We start from the raw sequence: 27128 nt of genomic DNA on the forward strand, positions 1-27128 counted from the left end.
AAATACTTCAATTTGCTTCAAACTTCATAGAACATCTCACAATGCACTATCTTTACTTATCAAACTACAACCGACGGACTAAAGTGGCAGGAAGCCCTTACACAAAGCTAAACTTTGGCTTGGTAACCAGAGCTGAACTCATGGTTTGCCATGGGGATATATTTTGTCTGACGGTTTCAAAACAATTAGCCAAGCTTCAAATCATTTAACAGCCTCTGAGAAAATGAATACATTATTAAGATTTATAATAGTTTCTCTATCACTTATCTCCCCAGTTCCTCCTCTTTTCCTAAAGGCATGGAATCCTTCCTGTCGTATTGTTCCATGATGCCCGTCACCTCTACCTCACCCAAGGAGCACTGACAAGCTCTTTGAACATTACAGGCAAGCACAATCCTGTCCGCACTTAATTTGTATGTATATATACTTGGAACCATATCACTGTTCCTTCACTGTCCCTGGATCAAAATTCTGGAATTCCCTTCCAAACAGCACTGTGGGTGTTCCTGCAACACCAGGACTGCAGCAGTTCAAGTAGGCAGTTGCCCACCACCTGCTGAAGGATAATTAGGGATGGGTAATAAATGTTGGTCTAGCCCATGACACCCACGTCCCACAATAGAATAAAAAAAGCATTCTAAATAGTGATCAGAGGCTGGTTGACTTTTCACCTCCCAAGACTAATTAAGGCCAGTTATCATGGCACCTCTATCATTCTAGCTAAGGTCACTCTGGACTGCCTGAGTCAGTGACTCAATGGCTAAGCTGTTGATTCATCAGCAGAATGGTCAATGCATTTCCCCTTAACATACTTAAAGACAAGAAAAGTTGTAGGATGATGGGGAAAGAGCAGCGGAATGTGATTAACTAGATGGCTCTTTGTAAGAGAACCGGCACAAATGTGATGGGCCAAATGAACTCCTTCCCTTGTGTTGTACAATCTTATTATTCAATGACTTCAGCAACAAAAGGCGTACAGCAAGGTAATTGCCCCCTGCTCACCACTGTCAAGAAAGTTAAGGATAGAGGGAGTCAATGGCAGGTCACATTTTGAGTTATGAATGAGTCCACACACAGTCCATAACTGGATAGGAAGTAGCTGTGATAACCCCCATGATTTGCATGGGAATCTCTAAAAGGGCAGCACGGTGGCACAGTGGTTAGCACCGCTGCCTCACAGCGCCAGGGACCCAGGTTCAATTCCCAGCTTGGGTTACTGGCTGGAATTTTACCGTCCTGCCTGTCACAGGAATCGGAATGGGCGAGGAGCAGACAATGGGATGGTCCGTTGGCAGATTTTACGGTTTCAGGATGAACGAGGCCGTAAAATCCCACCCTACTGTCCATGCGGAGTCTGCACATTCTCCCCGTGTCTGTGCGTGAGTTTCCTCCGGGTGCTTCGGTTTCCTCCCACAGTCCGAAGACTGTGCTGGTTAGGTGCACCGGCCGTGCTAAATCCTCCCTCAGTGTACCCGAACAGGTGCCGGAGTGTGGCAACTAGGGGATTTTCACAGTAACTTCATTGCAGTGTTAATATAAGCCTACTTGTCACACTAATAAATAAACTTTAAACTATGGGGCTCGCTGAATACGAGTTCCCTTGGTAACAGGCAATGGTCTGCCCAAGTGGAACTCGTCACCTGAACCCTTTGTAAAGGCTGACACCGGGAAGTGTCTATGGTTGCAGAACCTGTCTATGGAGCAGTGGCTTTATTTTGTATTTAACAATAAATACCACTCCTTTCCAGTCGGGCTTCCGGAGTTATCACAGTAGCCATGCTTCTCTTTTTGCCTCTCCCCTAACATATTCTTCTGGGTCATAATGGATTTTCTACTTTTGGGCCAAAGCCAAAGCTGTCACTGCCTGGGGCTGACAGTCGAAATGTTAATGGGTTGAGCAGTTAGGGGTTAGGGGAAGTGTACAGACATCTGTCACGACAGGAAATGTTAATACAGTGTAGAAATGAAGTACGTATATATACTGTGCAACACACTTAAATACCTTCAAAATTCAAAACAAGGAAATGGAAAAAAGCAAATCATTACTTGATATATATTAAAATAACACCAAGGAATAGGCAAGTTAAAATCTGGAAAGACATTATTAATTTATACTTAACCACATTGAACCATAGACGTTTGGGAAAATTTGTTCTGAAACATTTTCAGTCATTGTGGAAGTTATGGTTTATTTTCTGTGGATTGAGTTATATTGGCAAGTATGTTGTGTCAAGGTCTACGTGTACTGCCTCAGAAGTTTGGAAACAATGTGAAGCAGAGAGTGAATTTTGGGATAAAGGAAGGATACCTTGCTGTAGGACTGTGGGGAGGTGACTAGAGTTGAAAGTATGATTGACTGGAAACGTGCATGGATGATGAGTATTTGGTAGCATTTGACAAATCGTATGTCAGTCTTGATCACTCTGAGAAGTTCTGAAGAAGGGCAATTAGGGATGGGCAATTAATGCTGACCCAGCCAGCAACACCCACATCCCATGGAAGAATTTTTTTTTAAATTCTGAAACCAGCTTTTCATCATTATGTTTGGGACTGACTCTTAATTGCTTAAAGCAGAAAGTAAATAAACAAATACAAGGCCCAGCAAAACTTTGAATGGAAGTTCCGGGGCCTGGGAGTCTTTGGTAGTTGTAGAGGTTGGGAGTGCGGGGTGAGGAGTGGGTGGTGGTTAGGGGAATGGGGGGTGGGGGGGGCGGGGGGCAGTGTTGGTGTCCAATTTTCCCAGAAATATTAGTGAGAATCTTTCTAGGAAGGTTATGGAGCCTAAGAGAATTAGAGAGGAAGTTCCTGGCTCTGTCCTAATGGTTAGCTCTGATTTCCAGGAATGCAGTTTAAGAGTACACGAATGCTTAGTGTGATTCCTGTTTTCTGGAATTTGGGAAGTCTGGCAAGGTCGGATCCTGCAGTCCAAAATGACTGGATGGGGCCGGGTACACATATTACTATGTGAGGGGAGCATGGTTTTACAGTCTTTGATTTGATTATTGTCACATGTATTAATATACAGTGAAAAGTATTGTTTCTTTCACACTATACAGACAAAGCATACCGTACATAGAGAAGAAGAGGATGCAGAATGTAATGTTATGGTTCAGGTCAGAAACTCCAAAGTGTTTTATGGACCCAGTCCCTGGCCTCACAACAGTGGACCAGAGGATCCCGCCACCAGCCACTGCCACCACGAAACATGTGGCAGGTTTGCACAGAAAATCCATAAGGACATAAGGAACACCATACAGCCTAGATTCCATTCTGACAATCTATTTCAAACATCACCTAACCACCTTAAAAGATGCAGTGATCTCCACCTTTACTACTAGTAGCAAAGCATTCCATGTTCTAACAACTCCATAGGCAAAGTTAATGTTAAGGAATTTATATTTGTATTGAACATTAGAAATAAGTTATAGTTTTAGGTTGGTTTAATTTAAATTTTCTGTGCCTAGAGGGATCAATAGTTAGATTTCATGCTGGACAAAGGTGTTTGTATATGTGGGGGTTAGTTTCAGTTCTAGCTGGGATTCTATTGTGTTTCGAATGCTTTGCTGTGAAGAATATAGTTGCTTAGCAACTAGGGGCCATTGTAAAGTAATGCAAAAGCTTTTATTTTTCTTTTGTTTTAGCTGGAAGCGAGTGGCAGTTGCAGACAGGTAATGGTCATGGAGCAGTGAACAGCTCTCCCTCAATTCTGTTAGAAGAAGTGAGAGAGAAAAAGACCAGCTCTCTCAGCTTTGCTGGAAGAAAAGCTGTATAATAGAGGAATGTGCAAGTGAGCAAGCTCCAGCGGAACTAAGGGATTATTGGGTCTGGAAACCTGGAAATAGAGCAGGATACCATTCATGGACCCCAGAAAAAGCTGAGAAGGAATAGGTTGGTGAAAATGTTGGAGAAAGGTTTCTAAAGTAATCCTAAAATTTGGAATGTCCCACTACCATCTGTGACCAAATTGTAAAGTAATCAGGAAGAAACAATATCAGAATTTTTATAACAGTGAAAGTCAGCTAAGGCAATGAAAAACTAAACGGGTTTGTACAAAATCTTGAAAGACTCACTTAAAAGTGGAGCGGAGGCTTTGTTCAAAAGTGTCATTTGTAAAATCGGGACTGGATCTCGTATTGCAAAATGTTAAGTGAAAGTATTATGAGAAGAGATTTTAAACCATAATTTGGGAGCGGAGTTTGGAAACTCACATAACAATCATCTGGGGGGATTCTGAGGACAAATCTGCAAACATTAACTTTGTGTGCTACGGAGACCATTGTAGCTTCACATGTAGAGTCGTAATGTCAGGAGGCTTACAGCATGGAAACAGGCCCTTTGGCCCAACTTGTCCATGCCGCCCCTTTTTTAACCCCTAAGCTAGTCCCAATTGCCTGCATTTGGCCCATCTCCCTCCATACCCATCGTACCCATGTAACTGTCTAAATGCTTTTTAAAAGACAACATTGTACCTGCCTCTACTACTACCTCTGGCAGCTTGTTCCAGACTCTCACCACCCTCTGTGTGAAAAAATTGCCCCTCTGGACACTTTTGTATCTCTCCCCTCTCACCTTAAACCTATGCCCCCTATTTTTAGACTCCCCTACCTTTGGGAAAAGATATTGACTATCTAGCTGATCTATGCCCCTCATTATTTTATAAACCTCTATAAGATCATCCCTAAGCCTCCTATGCCCCAGAGAAAAAAGTCCCAGTCTATCCAGCCTCTCTTTATAACTCAAACCATCAAGTCCCGGTAGCATCCTAGTAAATCTTTTCTGCACTCTTTCTAGTTTAATAATATCCTTTCTATAATAGGGTGACCAGAACTGTACACCGTATTTCAAGTGTGGTGTTACCAATGTATGGTACAACTTCAACAAGCCATCCCAACTCCTGTATTCAATGTTCTGACCAATGAAACCAAGCATGCCAAATGTCTTCTTCACCACTCTGTCCACCTGTGACTCCACTTTCAAGGAGCTATAAATCTGTGCCCCTAGATCTCTTTGTTCTATAACTCTCCCCAACACCCTACCATTAACTGAGTAAGTCCTGCCCTGGTTCGCTCGACCAAAATGCATCACCTCGCATTTATCTAAATTAAACTCCATCTGCCATTCTTCAGCCCAATTGATGAAGATCCCGTTGCAATCCAAGTTAACCTTCTTCACTGTCCACTATGCCACCAATCTTGATGTCATCTGCAAAGTTACTGACCATGCCTACTAAATTCTCATCCAAATCATTCACATAAATGACAAATAATAATGGACCCAGCACCGATCCCTGAGGCACATCGCTGGTCACAGGCTTCCAGTTTGAAAAACAACCCTCGACAACCACTCTCTGTCTTCTGTCATCAAGCCAATTTTGTATCCAGTTGGCTATCTCACCCTGGAGATTTAACCTTATGCAACAACCTGTACAAAGTACTGTGTGTGTACTTTGTCATCCATGTTAATTGTTAAAACCTGTGTGCATTTGTTAAGCCAAAGGGGGAGTAAAGGAATATTGTGTTATAATCCACTTTTTCATGTTTAATAAATGCCTTTCTTGTTGTTAAAATCAAGGGAGGTGATGGCCTAGTGGTATTATCGCTAGACTATTAATCCAGAAACTCAGCTAATGTTCTGGGGACCCAGGTACAAATCCCACCAAGGCAAGTGGTGGAATCTGACTTCAATAAAAAAATGTCTGAAATTAAGAATCTACTAATGACCACTGCTGATTGTTGGAAAAACCCATCTGGTTCACTAATGTCCTTTAGGGAAGGAAATCTGCTGTCCTTACCTGGTCTGGCCTACATGTAACTCCAGAGCCACAGCAATGTGGTTGACTCTCAACTGTCTTCAGGCAACTAGGAATGGGCAATAAATGCTGGCCAGCCAGCGAGGTGGCCCCTGACCTACGAGTGAATTTAAAAAATAATAATTAGTGGGCCTGTGACTCTGTTTCTTCACATTTGAGCTAGGGTTCCATTCTGGATATTCCTGTCCAGTTATAACATCACCTGGGATTGAAACAGCAAACTTAGCAGATTTATCCAAGGAGTACGTCTACACATGCCAAGAATGTTCAGAGTCTGTGACAGAATTCTAGAGCAAGCAACAATAATGCCTGCAATTAATTTCAAACCCAGGTGTCACTGTCCAAAACATTAGGTGTCCTGAGGATGTGAAAAGCACTATATAAATGCAATTTTAAAAAAGGATTTCTCCTTTCCTTGTGATGATTTGTATGGTCCATTTGTCCTCAGCTCCAATTTGCTGCCAATACATTCGGTGCTGCGCTGCTTTACAGACTGGCTGAGAATTTGATGTCTAAAGTTGTTGCTGCACCTTTTTAGATATTTACAGCAAAGGTGGTCAGATCCGTGACAGTGCCAAATTTTCAACTGGAATCACCTGATCCCAGTTCCTTGTTTTTTTATGTACAAATATTTACCCTTTACAAGCTGTCAAGCGAGACAAAGAGAAAACAAGTTGGTATTCACAAATATAAATCTTCCCAAATGTAAAAAAATGTAATTCCCCTCCAATTCAATTTTCAAGTTTGCTGATGACACCACCGTAGTGAGTCAGATCTCAAACAATGACGAGGCAGAGCACAGGAATGAGATAGAGAATCTGGTGAACTGATGCGACGACAATAATCTTTCTCTTAATGTCAATACAACAAAGGAGATAGTCATCGACTTCAGGAAGTATAGTGGAGGACATGCCCCTGTCTACATCAACGGGGTTGAGGTGGAAATGGTCACAAGCTTCAAGTTTCTAGGTGTCCAGATCACCAACAACCTGTCCTGGTCTCTCCACGCCGACACTATAGTTAAGGAAGCCCATCAACACCTCTACTTTCTCAGGAGGCTGAGGAAATTTGGCATGTCAGCTACGACTCTCACCAAATTTTACAGATACACCATAGAAAGCATCCATTCTGGATGTATCACAGCTTGGTATGGCTCCTACTCTGTCCAAGACTGCAATAAACTACAAAAGGTCGTGAACGAAGCCCAGTCCATCACTCAAACCAGCCTCACATCCATTGGTTCTGTCTGCACTTCCCTCGGAAAAGCAGTCAGCATAATCAAGAACCCCACGCACCCCGGACATTCTCTCTTCCACTTCTACCATTGGGGAAAAGCTACAAATGTCTGATGTCACGTACCAACCCATTCAAGAACAGCTTCTTCTCTGCTGCCATCAGACTTTTGAACGAACTTACCATAATATTAAACTGATCTTTCTCTACACCCTAGCTATGACTGTAACACTACATTCTGCACCCTCTCCTTTCCTTTTCCCCTATGTACTCTCTGAATGGTATCCTTTGTCCATATAGCACACAAGAAACAATACTTCTCACTTTATGCCAGTACATGTGACAATAATAAATCAAATCAAAAAAGCAGCAGGAGAGATCATGAATCAAAAGATGAATTTTAAAGCTGCTATCCATTCCTGGGTGTTTAGATCAAGTCAACATCATTTTATGAAAAGGAATCCTGTTTTGACAAATTTGAGGACGTGCGCCACATGAAAGGTCAATAGACAAGATAAAGGCTCATGGAGTTAGTTAGGGGTGATAGAGGATTGGCCAATGGGCAGGAAGCAACGAGTGGGCAAAAATGGAGCACTTTCATAGAAACATAGTAGATAGGAACAGGAGGAGGCCATTTGGCCCTTCAAGCCTGCTCCACCATTCATTACAATCATGGCTGATCATCCAACTCAACAGCCTAATCCTGCTTTTTCCCCATAACCTTTGATCCCATTCACCCCAAGTGCTATATCCAGCCGCCTCTTGAATACATTCAATGTTTTGGCATCAACTACTTCCTGTGGTAATGTATTTCACAGGCTCACCACTCTTTGGGTGAAGAAATGCCTCCTCACCTCTGTCCTAAATGGTCTACCCTGAATCCTCAGACTATGACCCCTGGTTCTGGACTCTCCTGCCATTGGGAATATCCTCCCTCCATCATTTCAAGTTAGCAAGAATTTTTTTTATTCATTCGTGGGACCTGGGTGCCACTGGCTGGCCAGCATTTATTGCCCATCCCTAGTTGCCCGAGGGCAGTTGAGAGTCAACCACATTACTGTGGCTCTAGAGTCACATGTAGTCAGACCAGGTTAGGATGACAGATTTCCTTCCCTAAAGGACATTAGTGAACCAGATGGGGCTTTCCGACAATCGACAATATTTTCATGGTCATCAGTAGATTCTTAATTCCAGATTTTTTTTTTATTGTGTTCAAATTCCACCATCTGCCGTGGCGAGATTCGAACCCAGGTCCCCAGAACATTAGCTGAGTTTCTGGATTAATAATCTAGTGATAATACCACTAGGCCATTAGCTCCTCTGCTCCTCTGCACTAGGCCATTGCCTCAAGCTCTGACTAGCAGAGACGAGCAAGGATCTGGTTCCTCAGCTTTTTACAATCTATATTAATTACTCAGATTATGAAACATAGAAACTAGAAGCAGGAGTAGGCCATTTGGCCTATCGAGTCAGCTCCATCATTCATTTTGATCATGGCTGATCATCAAATTCAATATCCTGATCCCCCCTTCCCCCCCCCCCCCATAGCCTTTGATCCCTTTAGCCCCTAGAGCTATATCTAATTTCTTCTTGAAATCAGATGTTTTGGCCTCAACTACACTCAGTGGCAGCGAATTCCACACATTCACTACCCTCTGGGTGAATAAATTTTTCCTCACCTCAGTTCTAAAAGGTTTACCCCTCATCCTCAAACTATGACCATTAGTTTGAGACTCTCCCACCATTGGGAACTTTCTTTCTGAATCTACTGTCTAACCCTGTTAGAATTTTACAAGTTTTTATGAGATCCCCTCTCATTCTTCTAAACTCTAGTGAATATAATCCGAACCCACTTAGTCTCTCCTCATTAGACAGACCTGCCATCCCAGTAATCAGCCTGGTAAACCTTCGCTGTACTCCCTCAAAAGTAAGGACATCCTTCCTCAGATAAGGATACCAAAACTGCTCACAATACGCTAGGTGTGGCCTCACCAACGCCCTATACAATTACAGCAAAACATCCCTATGGTCAAATCCTCTCGCTATGAAGGCCAACATACCATTTGCCTTCTTTACTGCCTGCTGTACTTGCGCACTTACATTCAGCGACTGATGCACAAGGACACCAAGGTCTCACTATTAATTACTTAGAGACAGAGAGTACTGGATCTAAGTTTACTTATGATACAAAGCTAGTTGAATTGTGAGCTGTGAGGAGGACAGAAAGAGGCTGCAAAGAGGTATAGACAGGGGTTAAGTGGGTGGGCAGCAAGATGGCAGATGGAGTATTGAGTGTGGTTTATCAACATTGGTTATAAGAATAAAAAATGAGAATATTTATTAAAAGGATGTGAAACTTTTAACTGTTGACATCCAAAGAGACTTGGGTATGCTTATACAAGAAACGTAGAAAGTTAGCATACTGATACACAAACAATTAGGAAGGCAAATTGCATTGTGGTCTTTATTACAAGGAGCTTGAAGCTGAAGAATTAAGAAGTCTTACTTCAATTGTGCAAGGTTTGGTAAGACCACATCTGGAATACAGTGCGCAGTTTGTGCTTGCAAATTGGAACCGCATAAAATCTGGTGTGATGATGTTGGGGCTCAAACCCAATGTCAACATGCTGGTTTCACGTCTCCTGGTAGGTGGGCGGATGCCAGAATCTGATGATCACCCGCCATTTAAAAACAAGTTTCCAGAGGTCCTGGGAACCCAATTGAAATAATCTTGAAAAATGAAAGTCCTGTAAAAATTGAGAAATGCACTCTTCTTAAAAGATTTTACTGGTCACCTGTCCCCATCCCACCTCTGTATAAACTGGAAGTGCGCGTGTTGAAGGTGGGATAGAGCCATGTTTGAAATTTTAACTTCTCACCTGACCCAAACACACCCACACTTGGCATCCAGAAACCTGAAATTAAAACAGAAAACGGCAAAAACATTCAGCAGGCCAGGGAGCAGCAGTGGAAGGAGAAAAGGAGTTAATGTTTCAGGAATGGATAAAAAGGTCATTGACCAGAATCGTTAGCTCAGGTGGGATTTTCCTCCCTCTCTGATGTGTGTTTTGCGGTGGTGGGAAGCGGCATGCCACTCACAAGTGGAGGGATCTTCTAGTCCTGCCTTTGTCAATGGGGTTTTTATTGAAAGCATCCTTCACTGCTGGGAAACCCGTGGTGCCATCTGCAGGACCACAAGGTCCTGCCAGCGTGGATGGCAGTAAAATTTTGGGGCATTTTTCTCTCTCCACATATGCTGCCTCTCCTGTTGATTCTTCCTTACAAATATTCATCCGTCCCTGTTTAGTTACCATCCTAGTTTGCAACTGGCTATTAATGTACAGCAGCTGAAATGGTACATTTAATACTTCTGAACCTTAGAGATCGGTGGCACTTTTCTTTCACTAAAAAGGATAGGATTCAACTTAAAAACTTTTCTTCCCATCCATTTTTTCCATTTGTCCATTTTCTGTGTTCTAGACACAACTGGTGAATGATAGACATTTCATTTCCTCCATATCATAATCCATTATAAATATCCAACGAGCTTTTCGTTGGGTGGCACGGTAACACAGTGGTTAGCACTGCTGCTTCCAGGGTCCCGGGTTCGATTCCCGGCTTGGGTCACTGTCTGTGTGGAGTTTGCACATTCTCCTCGTGTCTGCGTGGATTTCCTCCGGGTGCTCCGGTTTCCTCCCACAGTCCAAAGATGTGCGGGTTAGGTTGATTGGCCAGGTTAAAAATTGCCCCTTAGAGTCCTGGGATGTGTAGGTTAGAGGGATTAGCGGGTAAATATGTGGGGGTAGGGCCTGGGCGGGATTGTGGTCGGTGCAGACTCGATGGGCCGAATGGCCTCCTTCTGCACTGTAGGGTTTCTATGATTTTCATAACAAGAAAATCTTTGTCCAATTCAACTATAAACAAGTCAACCATTCCTATATGGGGCGGCACAGTGGTCAGCACTGCTGCTTCACAGCGCCAGGGACCCAGGTTCGATTCCCGGCTTGGGTCACTGTCTGTGTGGAGTCTGCACGTTCTCCCCGTGTCTGTGGGAGTCCCCTCCAGGTGCTCCAGTTTCCTCCCACATTCTAAAAGACGTGCTGGTTAGGTGCATTGACCCAAATAGGCGCCGAACTGTGGTGACTAGGGAAATTACACAGTAACTTCATTGCAGCCTTACTTGCGACTAATAAATCAACTTTAAAACTTTATTCATGGAAGATGCAGTCTCATGAAATATAGAATTGGTGATAAAATAGCCCATTTTCACTCAATCCACTAAACTGCACCTGCACCCCCTCCCCCTGCCATACTCCAAAACATTAGGACAGCACAGTGGCACAGTGGTTAGCACTGTTGCTTCACAGTGCCTGGTACCTGGGTTCAATTCCATCCTCAGGAAACTAGCTATGTGGAGTTTGCATATTCTCCCTGTATTTGCGTGGGTTTCCTCCCACAGTCCAAATATACACAGGTTAGATAGAATGGCCATGCTAAATTGCCACTTAGTGTCAGAGAGATTTGTAGGGTAAATACGTGGGGTTACGAGGATAAGGCCTGGGTGGAATTGTTGTCGGTGTAATCTCGATGGCCAGAATAGCCTTTTTCTGCACTGTAGGAATTCTATGATTAGAGAGCAAAGCAATACATTATTTTACTTGCATAATTTATGCAAATGTATTATGGTAAAATTATGAAATATTTGTGATGCAATTATATTTACAAGATTTGAAAAGAACTGCTTTAGATTCAGTACTTTTTTTTTTAGAGCAACAGCCCCACCATCTGTTAAGAAAGTGACATTACAAACTTAACTGCCATTTTTGCTATGAGCCTTTAATTTTCTTTTTTATCATAGAATCCCTACAGTGCTGAAGTGGCCATTCAACCCATCGAGTTTGCACTGACTCTCTGACAGACTATCTTACCCAGGCCCTCTCCCTCTGTCTATCGCTGTAACCCCACACATCTACCATAGCTAATCCATCCAACCTACACGTCTTGGGACACTAAAGGGCAATTAAGCATTGCCAATCCACCCAACCTGTACACCTTTGGACTGTGGGAGGAAACCGGAGCACCCGGAGGAAACCCACGCAGACACAGGGAGAACGCACAAACTCCACATAGGCAGGCACCCAAGGTCGGAATTGAACCCAGGTCCCTGGAGCTGTGAGGCAGCAGTGCTAACCACTGTGCCACCATTTCGAAGAACTTTTTTTTTTTTTTTACAGACAACTGACTTATGTCCACTTGATGGTAGCACAAGCCAAGTGTCAAATAATACAAGTTTTCCTGAGCTCCACAGAGAGTTAAATGCCTCTCAACTCCAGTGGCAAAATGGGCCAGTGTCCAATTCTGGGTCAGGAACAGGACGGCCTGGCTCAGTTTGTATTGGGATGGAAGTGAGGGACAGGGGTGGAGGGGTGCAGCACAGAACTGAACGCACGCCCAGCCCCAATGCCGGCTCCGACACATTTGAAAATCCAGCCCACGGTTTTCACTCTGCATGGAACAGCAAGAAGCCCACACGTTTAAAAAGCCAGGAACACAAAACCAATTCTCCAATCTGTTCACCAGTCCAGCATTGACGCACTTTTCTACCGTGGCATCAGGTATTTATAGATTCACAAAATACCTACGAGGCAGCAATAGAAAAGAGATACCAGCCATTGATTTTTTTTTCTATTTTTAATATAAACTTTGTACAAAGAAATGTGAAAAAATACCTCCGTATGCTAAAAGCAATTTTGTTTCACAAGTTAGGCTGGCAAGTCATGTCCTCAAAAAACAATGGTAAATTTACTATAGTGTCAATTTTTTTCTATTTTTTATTTTAACAACATTTACCCATCAGGACTGGTTGAAAACTGTACAAACTGCTTATTTTATAAACCAGAATGAAAAATAAAAAAAACAAAAATATACACATCAGAAAAGCACTGGAATCATTCTGAACACAAAGGATCATCTCATATACACACAAACTCCTTGTGTTCAAATGTCACACATACCAAGAGCAAACAATTGCTAGCTAACAAGTGGAGAAGAGGGAAAAAAAATGAGCAGCGAGATTTACCTCCCCACTTTGTACTCCTTCATTAGAAATGCCAAGACTTACCTCCCATTTCATGCTTTTTACGTCACTGGGTTTCACAGACTCCTACATATAAATATTATATGCTGTGGTCCAACTACTCAAGGCTTTTTTTGTGTTGCATGCTGTGCACATTCCCCAATTCACTACATTTTCAGAAACTAGAGTCTAGAATCGTCCATTAAACCACATTAAAGGAAAATACAAAGGGGATGAAGATTTAGAATTGACAACTTCCTTTAAAAGGCTTGCAGAATGTGATCATATTCCGAAGACTTCAGCTTGAAACTTTTTTTGTTGTTTTTTTTAATGCTAGGCAAGAATGTAGTGTCACAGAAACTCTGTATATTATGTACAAAGCAGATACACAATTAATTTATCCACTCAGGACTGGCGAGCTAGGGCAGTATTCACAAGGTCCCCATGCAAAGTTTTGCTCCATTACGCTGCCTTCTTCAAAAGTCCTTCCATAAGGAATGTGGCTTTCAGGCTCTGCGGGTTTGGACAGGCAGTGTGGTCTGGGTGCACGGGACTTCTGGCTGCACAGTGACTGCTCCAACTGCTGGATTCACCACGACTGGCATATTCTGTGGGTGGAAGACAAAACAGAATTGAAGTGTATGGGAGTTAATCCTGGACTTAAATAGTTAGTGCATTCCACAACTTGGCAACATTTTAAAAAAATACAATCAGGACCATTTGTGTGGAGACATCAGGAATGTGCTTGCTCCAGCTCATTGATCTCCAGCAATTACAGCTCAAAGTGGGTGCCAGCAATGTTACCTGCTATTGCCCCAAATCTCCCACATGCTGTGCTGCAACGCTAGATAGACCTCACTCTGTACGCGGGTGCACCAGCTATTGGCCAATCAATCGGCACGGTGGCCCAGTGGTTAGCACTGCTGCCTCACAGCGCCAGTGATCCAGGTTCAATTCCCAGCTTGGGTCACTGTCTGTGCGGAGTCTGCATGTTCTCCCCGTGTCTGCGGGGGATTTCTTGGGTGCTCCGGTTTCCTCACACAGTCCGAAAGACGTGCTGGTTAGGTGCATTGGCCATGCTAAATTCTCCCTCAGTGTACCCGAACAGGCGTTGGAGAGTGGCAACTGGGGGATTTTCACAGTAACTTCATTGCAGTGTTATTGTAAGCTTACTTGTGGCAATAATAAATAAACTTTACTTTAATCAGAAGGCAAAGACGGGCACTACAATCAGATAAAACATTGAAATACAACGGTGGATATGGTAACTGCCAAAACAAACAAATCACATTACATGTGCCAGTTTCACATTAAAATAAAACCTATTGGGAAAGTCAATAACCTAAATCTGAAAGGTGTAGAAACATCCCAGACTTTAAAGTATGTAGTGTGCACTCCCCTTTCTTACCCAGTTCTCCCACAACAGATAGAAATAAATTAATCACTTTGATATGCAGAAGCAAATGTCAATATTATTTTGACAAGATTCAAGGAAAAGCAAATTGCAGTAGCCAGAGCTATGCAGTTATATCCCTTACTAAAATTACACTCCAAACTAATGATGGACATGGCTTAAAGGCTAAAAGACATAGATCATTCGATTAGTATGTGCTTAAAACTGGCACTTTTAAAATCTCAGCCTAGTCCAAGTTAAAATTTCAAAATAAATTAAAATACAATTGATATTTCATTTAAAACATCAAATGAAGTGATAAGTGAAAAATGTGACTAAAATCTTCCACCTATTCATTGTCATAATATGTAACTGAAACCCAGTGACGTAAAAAGCATGATATGGGAGGTAAGTCTTGGCTACAGCATAGCTGACTTCCTCCTAATATGACTGCAGACTGTGGAAGGATAGCACAGTAAACGGGCAGCACGGTGGCACAGTGGTTAGCACTGCTGCCTCACAGCACCAGGAACCCGGGTTCAATTCCAGCCATGAGTAACTGTCTGTGTGCACATTCTCCCCATGTCTGCATGGGCTTCCTCCAGATGCTCCCACAGTCCAAAGATGTGCAGGTTAGGTCGATTGGTCATGCTAAATTGCCCCTTAAGAGTCCCAAGATATATAGGTTAGGGGGATTGGCGGGGTAAATACATGGGGCTATGGCTATAGGGCCGGGTGGGATGCTCTGTTGGAATGTTGGTGCAAACTCAATGGGCCGAATGGCCTCCTTCTGCACTGTTGGGATTCTATGAAATGTAAACCATTTTTCTGCCACGTCTTAATTTGACTGCAAGAGGAAGGACAGTGCCCTGTATATCTGTGATGTGGAGATGCCGATGTTGGACTGGGGTAGGCGCAGTAAGTAGTCTCACAACACCAGGTTAAAGCCCAACAGATGTATTTGGTAGCACAAGCTTTCGGAGCGCTGCTCCTTCATCCTGATGAAGGGGCAGCGCTCTGAAAGCTCGTGCTACCAAATAAACCTGTTGGGCTTTAACTTGGTGTTGTGGGATTTCTTACTCTCTATCTCTGTGGCAGTAAATTTTAAACCTCAGTTATTCCGCACAAAATGGTACACTAAGTGGAGCATTAAGTGTGATGCAAATAGCCCCAGCATTGTATTTCTTGTTTGCATTGTTCTTAAATTGGCAAAAGCAAAATTCTGCTTTGAGCATAAGCCCACCCCACACCCCCACCCCAACAGCCCCAAAACCAGCTAGAAACTTGAGGCAGATAAAAATTATTCCTTTTGCATTCACCCCACCCTCTAAAGCAACATGCAAATATCCACTATCACTACAAACAAAAGCCATTGAAGGCAAGGAGAGCCTCTCTCCTACATATCAACTGGACACACTCAGAAATCAGGAAATTAAGGATATCAATATAAAAAGAGAAAATTACAAAAATGAAAATGAATCTGAAGTTACTGTGCAAGCTCGGAGTGCCATCCTCTTCATTTCTTATTTCCCCCCTCCACACAAACCGTACACCCTCCAAAGTTGGGTTAACTACCATGATTACGATCTTCCTCAAATGGAAATAGCTTGAACATAGAAAATGGAAGCAGGAATAGGCCATTCGGCCCTTTGAGCCTGCTCCGCCATTCATTTTGATCATGACTAATCATTCCCTCTTCCAAATCATTAATATACAACGTGAACAATTGGGGTCCTAGCACAGATCCCTGCGGAACCCCATTAGTCACTGACTGCCAATCAGAAAAAGACCCATTTATGCCAACCCTTTGCTTCCTATCAGCTAACCAGCTTTCTATACATCTCAAGACATTACCTGCAATCCCATATGCTTTACTTTACACAGTATCTGTATGTGAGACCTTGTCGAAAGCCTTCTGAAAGTCTAAATAAACTGCATCCACTGGTTCTCCTCGGTCAACTCTACTAGTTACATCCTCAAAAAATTCCAATAGATTCATCAAGCATGATTTCCCTTTTGTAAATTCATGCCGACTTTGAGTGATTATACCACTGCCTTCCAAATGCCGAGTTATAAAATCCTTGATAACAGACTCTAGCAACTTCCCCAGTACCGACATTAGTCTCACTGGTCTATAGTTCCTTGCTTTCATTCTACCTCCCTTTTTGAATAGTGGGCTTACATTGGCTTCCAATCTGTAGGAACCAGTCCAGAGTCCAAAGAATTTTGAAAAATAACACCGATGGATCTACCATTTCCAGAGACACTTCCTTTAGTACTCTGGGATGAAGATTATCAAGACCTGGAGATTTATCCACCTTCAATCCCATCAATTTCCCAAAACCATTTCTCTACTAATGCTGATTTCCTTCAGCTCCTCACTAAAACTTGTTTCTCTCGAAACTTCTGATACATGTCTTCCTTTGTGAAGGCTGAAGCAATGAATAAAGTACAAATTTAATTCCTCGGCCATTTCTTTATTCCTTGTTACTGTCTGTAAGGGGCCTACGTTCGTTTTTGACAATCTTTTTCTCTTTACATACCTATAGAATCTTTTACAGTCAGTTTTTATGTTCCCCACTAGCTTATTTTCATACTCTATTTTTCCCTTCTTAATCAATCCCTTGGTCCTCCATTGTTGAATTTTAAACTGCTGCTAATCCTCAGGCCTATTGCTTTTTCTTGCCAATTTGTATGCTTCTCCCTGGAATCTGATACAATCTCTAATTTCCCTTGTAAGCCATGGTTTGGTCACAATTCCCTTTCCACTCTTGTGCCAAATAGCAATAAACAACTTCTGGAGTTCACCTATTCGTTCCTTTCAGTAATGTTTCCCAGTCCATCATGGCCAATTCATATTTCATACCATCATAGTTATCTTTATTGAGATTCAGGACCTGGTCTCAGAATTATCTACATCACTATCCACCTTGACAAAGAATTCTACAATATTATGATCACTCGTCCCCAAGGGTTCTCTCACAACTAGATTGCCAACTAATCTTTTCTCATTGCACAACACCCAGTCCAAGATGGCCTTCTCCCTTGTTGGTTCCTCAACGTATTGCTCCAGGAAACCATCCCATATGCACTCCAGAAATTCTCCTCTATTGTACTGTGACTAATTTAACTCTCCCGAACTATGCAGATTAAAGTCGCCTATAATCACAGATGTTGCTTTAACATGTGCATTTCTGATTTCCTGTCCGATGCTTTTCACAACATTGCCACTACATCTACCCTCATCCTAAGACAAGGATAAAACTGCACAAATATCTTTTCTTCTCAAGTTTGTTTCACTATCATTTCCACTTCTCAAATACTGATGCAAAGCAAATAGACCAAGGAGGTAATAGCACTAATTAGTAGCCAAAAGGCCATGATGAGCTTTGGATGCAAACGGGGTAATAGGATCACTGCATCGGAAATACATCTTATCTATAAGGCATCAGTCTGTAAGCAAAATAAGGGCAGGAAGGAAGAGAGAAAGGGAGTGAGCAAGTGTCAGGGAACATGTACAGGGAAAATTGAGACTCATTCACAATGCAGCACCCTCACTTACAACTAATGCTCTCCGTAAGCTTCATAGCTCAGCAGCAACCCGAAAATCCCTGCTTAAGCATGCAAAAGTCTGTCCCTTTACATTACCATGTGTGCAATCACGCCAAATAAATCATCCATGCACTCCAAAAATAAATGAGAAGGTGCATAGCTTAAAACATGCTCAGCATAGGAAACAAAGTGAAAGAAAATAAATGACACATTCTTCCACTCAGCAACCCAAAATGACAATCATTTCTCTCTCCACAAAGCAGCTGAATGTTACCAGCACTTTTTCTGTTCAGATTTCCAGCATTTGCTTTTTCAAATTCCCCTGTTTCTCTCAAAACTCAAATAAATGTACTTTATTTTCAATTTAAGATGAATCCTGCCACATGGCATTACTTCCAATGCTACTTTTCACTTTAGAAGAATCACTAAGATGATATTTCCCTATCACATCCCCATGTGAGGTATTGTAGACCAGAGCGTGGGGCATATTGAAGTAGTATGTGTGCCAAGAATTGCTTGTTTTGGAACTATTTGGCTTACCTAAAGACGAATTTCAACTGTGTCGGTAAACTGAATCCTCTGGACATTCTCTGCGCAGAAAGAGAGTTCTACAGTGACACCCGAACACCACTAATCATCAACAATAGGTGCAATCTGCAATAGGTGTTAGCATTCATGTCGAGAGGGCTAGAATACATAGAACATAGAACATAGAACATTACAGCGCAGAACAGGCCCTTCGGCCCACGATGTTGCACCGACCAGTTAAAAAAAAAACTGTGACCCTCCAACCTAAACCAATTTCTTTTCGTCCATGAACCTATCTACGGATCTCTTAAACGCCCCCAAACTAGGCGCATTTACTACTGATGCTGGCAGGGCATTCCAATCCCTCACCACCCTCTGGGTAAAGAACCTACCCCTGACATCGGTTCTATAACTACCCCCCCTCAATTTAAAGCCATGCCCCCTCGTGCTGGATTTCTCCATCAGAGGAAAAAGGCTATCACTATCCACCCTATCTAAACCTCTAATCATCTTATATGTTTCAATAAGATCCCCTCTTAGCCGCCGCCTTTCCAGCGAAAACAATCCCAAATCCCTCAGCCTCTCCTCATAGGATCTCCCCTCCATACCAGGCAACATCCTGGTAAACCTCCTCTGCACCCTCTCCAAAGCCTCCACATCCTTCCTGTAATGTGGGGACCAGAACTGCACACAGTACTCCAAGTGCGGCCGCACCAGAGTTGTGTACAAGAGCAGGGATGTACTTCTGAGGCTGTATAAGACCATAAGACCATAAGACATAGGAGCGGAAGTAAGGCCATTCGGCCCATCGAGTCCACTCCACCATTCAATCATGGTTGATTTCAACTCCATTTACCCGCTCTCTCCCCATAGATAAGACCATAAGGCTCTGGTCAGACCCCATTTGGAGTATTGTGAGCAGTTTTGCACACCATATCTAAGGAAGGATATGCTGGTCTTGGAAAGGGTCCAGAGGAGGTTCACAAGAATGATCCCTGGAATGAAGAGCTTGTCGTATGAGAAACGGTTGAGGACTCTGGGTCTGTACTTGTTGGAGTTTAGAAGGATGAGGGGGGATCTTATTGAAACTTACAGGATACTGCGAGGCCTGGATAGAGAGGATGTGGAGAGGATGCTTCCACTAGTAGGAAAAACTAGAACCGGAGGGCACAACCTCAGGCTAAAGGGACCGTCCTTTAAAACACAGATGAGGAGGAATTTCTTCAGCCAGAGAGTGGTTAACCTGTGGAACTCTTTGCGCAGAAGGCTGTGGAGGCCAGGTCATTGAGTGTCTTTAAGACAGAGATAGATAGATTCTTGATTGATAAAGGGATCAGGGGTTATGGGGAAAAGGGAGGAGAATGGGGATGAGAAAAAAATCAGCCATGATTGAATGGCGGAGCTGACTCGATGGGACAAATGGCCTAATTCTGCTCCTATGTCTTATGGTCTAATGCCTCAGAGTCGAACTTTAAGTGCACTTTTGAGCAAAGAAATATTAAAATGGGAAAAGTAGCAGCATCTAAATCACTCTTGCCAAACAGAGCTTGGCTCCTAACTGCAATGTTTTACTACTGAGGTGGTGATGAGAATGCTGCAAAAATGTGCAGGAGAATAGGTGCACGAACAGCCGGATGTTGGCATCCCTCAGAACTCCACTGACAGTTTCACAATAATAAAGCCCTGCCTTTGCTTCTACTGTCTTGGATTTAAACAAAGCACAATTAGGAAGAAAGTACATTAGAAAAGGGAATAGCGAAATAGTTTTCACTCAAATCAAAGCTTGCAGAAAGAGAAGTTTTCTTTCATGTTGAAAGGAAACAATATTGCCAGCCCCATGTTAACAGTTTGTATAACGATTATAATTATTAACTTTTAATGAGCGTTAATGGAAAATGGTTCTCAACTAAGCATTAAACGCAATTTTACTTCTAACTAATTTGGTGGAAAAGTCAGGAGGGTGCACAATTGATTTACTGCACTCACATTACCCTCCAAGTAGTCAGGTTGGTATGATGGGTTGCATAGTTTGCCAGAACACTGAGTATGTTTAAATGAGCCCATTAGAAGGCAGGAAGGATCTGCATCGCCTGAAAGTTCACAAAAAGCTGGAACAGCGACTGGATGGGTAGTGAGGTTTTACTGAATTATTCCAAGATACAAGGATGTTGTGTCGAACCAAAGGAAAACTGTGCTGTTTGAATATCACTGCCCAGTCTGACTTAGTCTGTTTGAACCCTCAGCCAGTGGGGTATATTGAAATAGAATTAAATAGGTGATATTGGCTGGGATTCCCTGGGCCCACTGGCCCCTCGTGGGAATCTCGACGGCTCATTGAATCAGGTGGCGGGCCTAAATGGGGATTCCCGTTGGACAGCAAACCTGTCGCGATGCACCCCCCGGCCCCAACGAAGGCTCCTGCCCAGCCATTGATTATGCAAGACTGCTCATTGTAGTGCTCTTAGCAGGCTGGCAGCCCGATTCAGCAGCCTCCTGACTTCCACCAGACACCCAGTGGACTTCCCACTAGGGGGGAAGCTTTGGTGCAGGTCCTGACAAACTTGGACTAGGTGTCTTGTACACCAAGGGGTGAGAGTCAAGGAGTGCTGTGCCCATGTTTCCCTCTACCACTTCCAGACTGCAGAGAGAGGGTCCCACAAGGAAGCTGGGGGTTGGGTGGGCTTGGACTGGGGCAGAAGTCCAAGTGGCGGAAGTGGCCTTGGATCTCCCCCCGGGATGGGAGTCTAGTGGCTGCACTTGTCTCATAACCCAGAACTGCTGAGTTTTGATGGTCAATTTCACTGGGGAGTACCCTTTTAAGTTGTCAGTATCTGGTGTCTACATCCTTTGAAGTGGTTAGATTGACAGGTATGGTTAATTTATCTAGCAAAGAGCATGGTTGTTTTTCTTTCCCTTCATGGTTGAATGCATCTCAAGTGCAGCCTTTGTTCCTAACCAGAATGTTTCTAAACAGCCTTGGATCGTTTACAAGGTTTAACTTCCTCTTTTCTAAGCACAATGTTTACAAAGCACTCTAGATGCATCAAAGCACTTCAAAGGGGTTTCATTGCAGCTGTGAGAAAGCAAGGGGATCTCCTGTAATCCAGACAGGTCATTTCTATAAGTGCACTTTAAAGAGGGCTTTTAACACTGGGGCCAATCCTTATTGTGGAATGGATTGCTGTGGCGCTTTTGAAGGCTTCCAGGTGTCCAAGGGGCATGGATATCAAAGTGACCAGGGCACTTCAAAGGCTTTAAAGGACAGAGACAATAATGAATATCTTATTCTAGAATGGTGTCTGAAATCACCATCCTGAAGTGATATCCAGGATAACAAAGTCAAGTGCAGCCACTAGCCCCCCCATCCTGGTGGAAAGTCACAAGGTCAACAAGGTCACGAGGTCACCCAACCCCAGGTCCCTTGGGGGACCTTCCCACTGCAGCCTGGTAACGGCAGAGAGGCACAACATTTACCTACCTGGAGTACAAGGCACCAGGTCAGGGCGTCACAGCCAGGGACAGTGCAAGGTTGGCACTGAAGGTCCTGATGGAGGTCGTGAGGGGGCATCATCTAGCAGTGTCTAACTGTGAGGGGGTTTGAGTTACCCTCATGCCTACGTGACGGGGGTTACCCGTTTTTGCAGTGGTGGGGTGGAGGAGAACCCTTCTGAGCTGAGAGGTTGGGGTTCTGCCCTTGCCAGCCGGTGGGGGGGTGGGGGGGGAGCCTGTCTGTCAACACAGAGATTGGGGCGCCCTTTCTCTGTAAAGCTGGCCTGGCCGCTATGATTCCTGGTATGGATAAATTGAAATGGTTAAGGTGGGCGAATACCACCTGACAGACACTGCTAATGCCAGCATGAAACATTTCGGTTTACTGCTGGTGTGAGTACTTCGAGTGCAAATGGGAGAATTGCACCCATCATGTTACACTCTCCATTTGCCAATGTCTGTTTAGCTCAACCAGCTCCTATCTGCAGTGTCAGTACAAAGAACAAAGTACTACAGAGAGAACCTTAAAAGCACTATTCTATGAGTATCCATAAAAACAGGTTTGAATGTTTTGCTATTATTTAGGAGAGCAGTTTTCACGTAGGATAAAGTGCATTTAAATCAATGAACTTTCTTCTTCAGCTAGAAACTCACTTTTTGGACCGCTGGAAATTTAGAAATTCTGTAAAAACTTTAGCAAGTTTATTTTAATTCTGCTTTTTCATTTTGATTAACAACCATGATTTCCTGATTCTCCTGCTGTTCATGTTTCTTCATTCGTCGAATAGCTACCTAATTAGACTCTTAAATCAGACAGTAGAATCATGGAATCTCTACAGTGCAGGAGGCCATTCAGCCCATCGGGTCTGCACCAACTCTTGAACAGAAGCCCTATTCCCGTAACCCCACATAGTTACCCCGCTAATCCCCTAACCTACATATCTTGGAACACTAAGGGGCAATTTAGCATGGCCAAACCATCTAACCAACACATCTTTGGAGCGTGGGAGGAAACCGGAGCACCCAGAGGAAATCCACACAGGCACGGGGAAAACGTGCAAATGCCACACTGACAGTCACCCAAGGTTAGAATCGAACCCGGGTCCCTGGCCCTGTGAGGCAGGAGTACTTACCACTGTGCCACCGTGCTGCCCATATTGCTATATGCTCTCAACAATAATTGCTAATATTTCATTTTTCTCTAGAAGAGTGTGTGATTGTCTTCAAAGTCTGCAGATCTTCATGCTTGTCATATCACTCTGAAGTGGCCTTGATGATTTTGATTTGCCCTTCAGAATCTACAGCAGAATTGGACTGCAAAGTTACTATTTTGTTTGAAACTATATACCATTAATAAATCTCCTGTGACTCAGCTCCAGGTTAGTTGCAGGAAATGGCGTGGGGGCCATTTTCAACTCATCACTGGATTATAAAATTGGCATCGCAGTTTGGGCACCAGTAACAGATCAGCCAATTTTCTTTCCTGTTGAAAATTACTCCTGTATGTTTTTTTTTTAAAGCTATGTTTATTGCAACAAGCCGCAATTATAGTGGATCTGGGTGACACAGCAGACTTCAGTGGTGGAAGTATTTAAAAGCAGCAATTTCATGGCCCAAAATGGAAATGGACGCCCTGAGTCAAACTTCATTCCAATGAAAATAACACAATCAAGTGTTACCTCTTGGTGGTATCACCGTGGCACCAGGAAATAGGCAGGACCAGTAAGAAAATATACAGAATTTACTGCTCCACACAATTTATGCTTCTTTCTTTACATATGGAGAACTCAGGCTTGGGGAAGGGGAAGAGAAATCAATGATGCAGAGTGTTAATACACTGTCCTTGACTTTTAGAACCTAGCTGTATTCCAGCTCAGACTGCAAGAACAAAATATTCATAGAATCAGAGAATCCCTATAGTGCAGGAGGCCATTCGGCCCATCGAGTCTGCACCGACCACAATCCCACCCAGGCCCTATTCCCATAACTCCACATATTTACCCTGCTAATCCCCCTGACACAAAGGTCAATTTAGCATGGCCAATTAACCTAACCTGCACATCTTTGGACTGTGGGAGGAAACCGGAGCACCCGGAGGAAACCCATGCAGACACGGGGAGAATGTGCAAACTCCACACAGACAGCGAGCCGAGGCCGGAATTGAACCCGGGTCCCTGACACTGTGAGGCAGCAGTGCTAACCACTGTGCCGCCCGTATTATTTTTCTCTTTCTGCTATAAGGTCCATATTTATCTGTCAGTGGCAACTGTACAGTGCTCAACATTTTCTTACATCAGTCGCTGAAAGTAAGCATGCAGGTACAGCAGGCAGTAAAGAAAGCAAATGGTATGTTGGCCTTCATAGTGAGAGGACTTGAGTGTAGGAATAGGGATGTTTTACTGCAATTGTACAGGGCATTGGTGAGGCCACACTTGGAGTATTGTATGCAGTTTTGGTGTCCTTACCAGAGGAAAGATGTCCTTGCTATAGAAAGAGTTCAGCGAAGGTTTACCAGGCTGATCCTGGGATGATAGCAGGTCTGTCATATTAGGCAAGACTAAGTCAGTTAGGATTACATTCATTGGAGTTTAGAAGAGTGAGAGGGGATCTCATAGAAACTTAGAAAATTCTAACAGGGTTAGACAGGGTAGATTCAGAAAGAATGTTCTTGATGGTGGGGGGAGTCCAGAATTAGGGGTCATAGTTTGAGGATAAGGGTTAAACCTTTTAGAACTGAGGTGAGGAGAAATTTTCTTCACCCAGAGTGGTGAATGTGTGGAATTCGCTACCACAGAAAGTGGTTGAGGCCAAAACAGTGTGTGATTTCAAGAAGAAATTAGATATAGCTCTTGGGGCTAAAGGGACCAAGGGGTATGCGGGGGGGGGGGGGGGGGGGGGGGGATCAGGATATCGAATTTGATGATCAGCCATGATCAAAATGAATGGCAGAGCAGGCTCAAAGGGCCAAATCGCCTACTCCTGCTTCTATTTTCTATGTTTCTGTTCATGACGCTGACAGCTTTTTACTGAGTTTTTGAGCGTACAATAACTACTGAGCCAATTCAGTGTGGGGCCCTCTATAGGACATCTGTGTGCAAGGCAGACAACAATGTGTCACTGCTTATTGAGGCAAAGAGAGCCCTTCAGTGTAAATTCATGCGCAGAAGGCAAAATAAAGAGGAATAAAGATAGATGGGATAGAGTGATAAAAGGGGCAGAACAACAACTCATTTTTACAGTGTTTGTAACATATTAAGACATCCCAGAGTGCTTCACAGGAGCATTAAAAAGCAAAGTCTGACACCAAACTAGGCAAAGTGAAACCAGGGCAGATGGCCATAAGCTTTATCAAAGAGGTAGGTCTTAAGGATTGTCTTAAAGGAGAAAAGAGAGGTAGAAAGGTTAAGTTTAGGAAGACTTAGAAGGAAAAAAATGTAATTTTTAAAATAACCTCCAACTATAATTACAATTACGTTTGTATATTTTCAGTGCCAGAGAGATTCATAAATTGCACTTAATCGCACGCACTAACTTTTGTTAGCAAATTTAGTGTGCATCTTGTGGGATGAGCACCACAACACAACTTCACGCCCCTCGAGTTTTAATGCCAAGCCTACCAGTGAGTTATTAATGTAGCAAAGCTTTTAGAGAAACAGGGCAACTGGGGCAGCAATTCCAGATTTCACCATGTTACTGCACATGTCCAGATGCTGGAATTTGTTGCCCAATTTATTGCGTAATAATGGTGAGCATTGATCATCACACTGTTAGCATCTCAAATCAAGGCCACTAATTTAAAGTAAGCCCAACTTGACACAGAGAGGCCAAACGATAGCTACTGCGGAAAATAAGGAAAAATATTCCCTACCAGTGCCATGCGGGAAACACGAGAGATCAGGAAAGACAAATATTACAGGTAGAGTAGAGGGAGTTTAACCCTGCAACTTGTCCCTGACACTGGTAAGGACAACAAATGGTTGCGTTCCTCAGGACAAAATTCCTTAATTGCAATTATTACAAAATCAACCAAAAAAGATATCCATATCTTCTGATCAATCAGTTATGACAGAAAGGGCAGGTGGCCAGCTGAAAATTAGTACAGCTCAGTTGATTTGCCTACGAACCTTTCCTCCTGCTCTGTTGGCAAGCTCCAGGCTTCCGCTTTGATGAGATGATTGAAACCGGAAACTTACCAGTTGGAGAATATTTGCATCGCTATACATAAGAACTGCTTTATATTGGTTATTTGACAATTTGAAAGTGACTCAGCTAGCTAGGGTAGTTCTACTGGAGGTACAAGTGCAAAGTCCAAAGGTGAAGGCAGGATTAGACTCAGCTGATAGATCCCTGATGATACAGTCGTGTAGTTTTCTGACCTTCACTTGCGTAGTTTACATATGTATAATGACCACTTAATCAAGGCATTGTAGAGATCTGAGCAAACAAACTACAGCAGGGAAGCAATAACTTCAAGAGAAGAAGGGAAGAGACAAAAACTGACTGGGCCAAGGAAAAGAACGCAGATATAGAATCCAAGTGAAATCTAGCCACTGCTCGCCATATAGGCCGGAATTTACCAGCCGTTCACACCGGCAGGGTACTCCGGTCCCATCGGCAGCACACTTCCACCCACAGGTTTCCTGCCGGTGTGGCGTGTCATGGCGGGACCGGACAATCCGCTGCTAGCAAACAGGGGCCACGGCTCACCAGCAGGAAACACGCAGCTGGGAGGCCGGAGAGTCTCGCCCATAGGGCAGGATTTTGCGGGCCTCGCTCATCCCGAAACTGTAAAATCCCACCCGAGGTCAACGGATCTTTCCATGGTCCGCCCCTTGCCCACTCCAATTCCTGTGGCGGGCAGGACGGTAAAATTCCTGCCATAATGTCAGAATTTAGTCCATTTCTAAAGTAATGCTTGAGAAGACCCATGCGCTGATTAAGCAATTTGGCCTTTGTCTGTCTAAACTGGAGTTGAATGAAGATTCGCATCAAGTTTCGACAAGTTGAGTCCTTGAGATTGAGGACAGGTATTACTATCTTGTTCAAAA

The 27128-nt window shown here is 43.4% G+C and overlaps 1 protein-coding gene across 25 annotated transcripts in view; it reads right to left on the reverse strand.

Moving 5' to 3' along the window:
* Positions 1 to 12735: 12735 nt before the first annotated feature.
* zmynd8 (zinc finger, MYND-type containing 8) overlaps positions 12736 to 27128 on the reverse strand; it is a 96639-nt gene continuing 82246 nt past the window's right edge. For all 25 annotated transcript variants that reach the window (XM_078236770.1, XM_078236759.1, XM_078236764.1 and 22 more), the window contains one exon: positions 12736 to 13726. In XM_078236770.1, the coding sequence (XP_078092896.1) occupies positions 13625 to 13726 (102 nt within the window). In that variant the 3' untranslated portion in view covers positions 12736 to 13624. The remainder of the gene's footprint in view (positions 13727 to 27128) is intronic.

This window comes from Mustelus asterias, chromosome 20 (genome assembly GCF_964213995.1).
Source record: "Mustelus asterias chromosome 20, sMusAst1.hap1.1, whole genome shotgun sequence".
Lineage (NCBI taxonomy): Eukaryota > Metazoa > Chordata > Chondrichthyes > Carcharhiniformes > Triakidae > Mustelus > Mustelus asterias.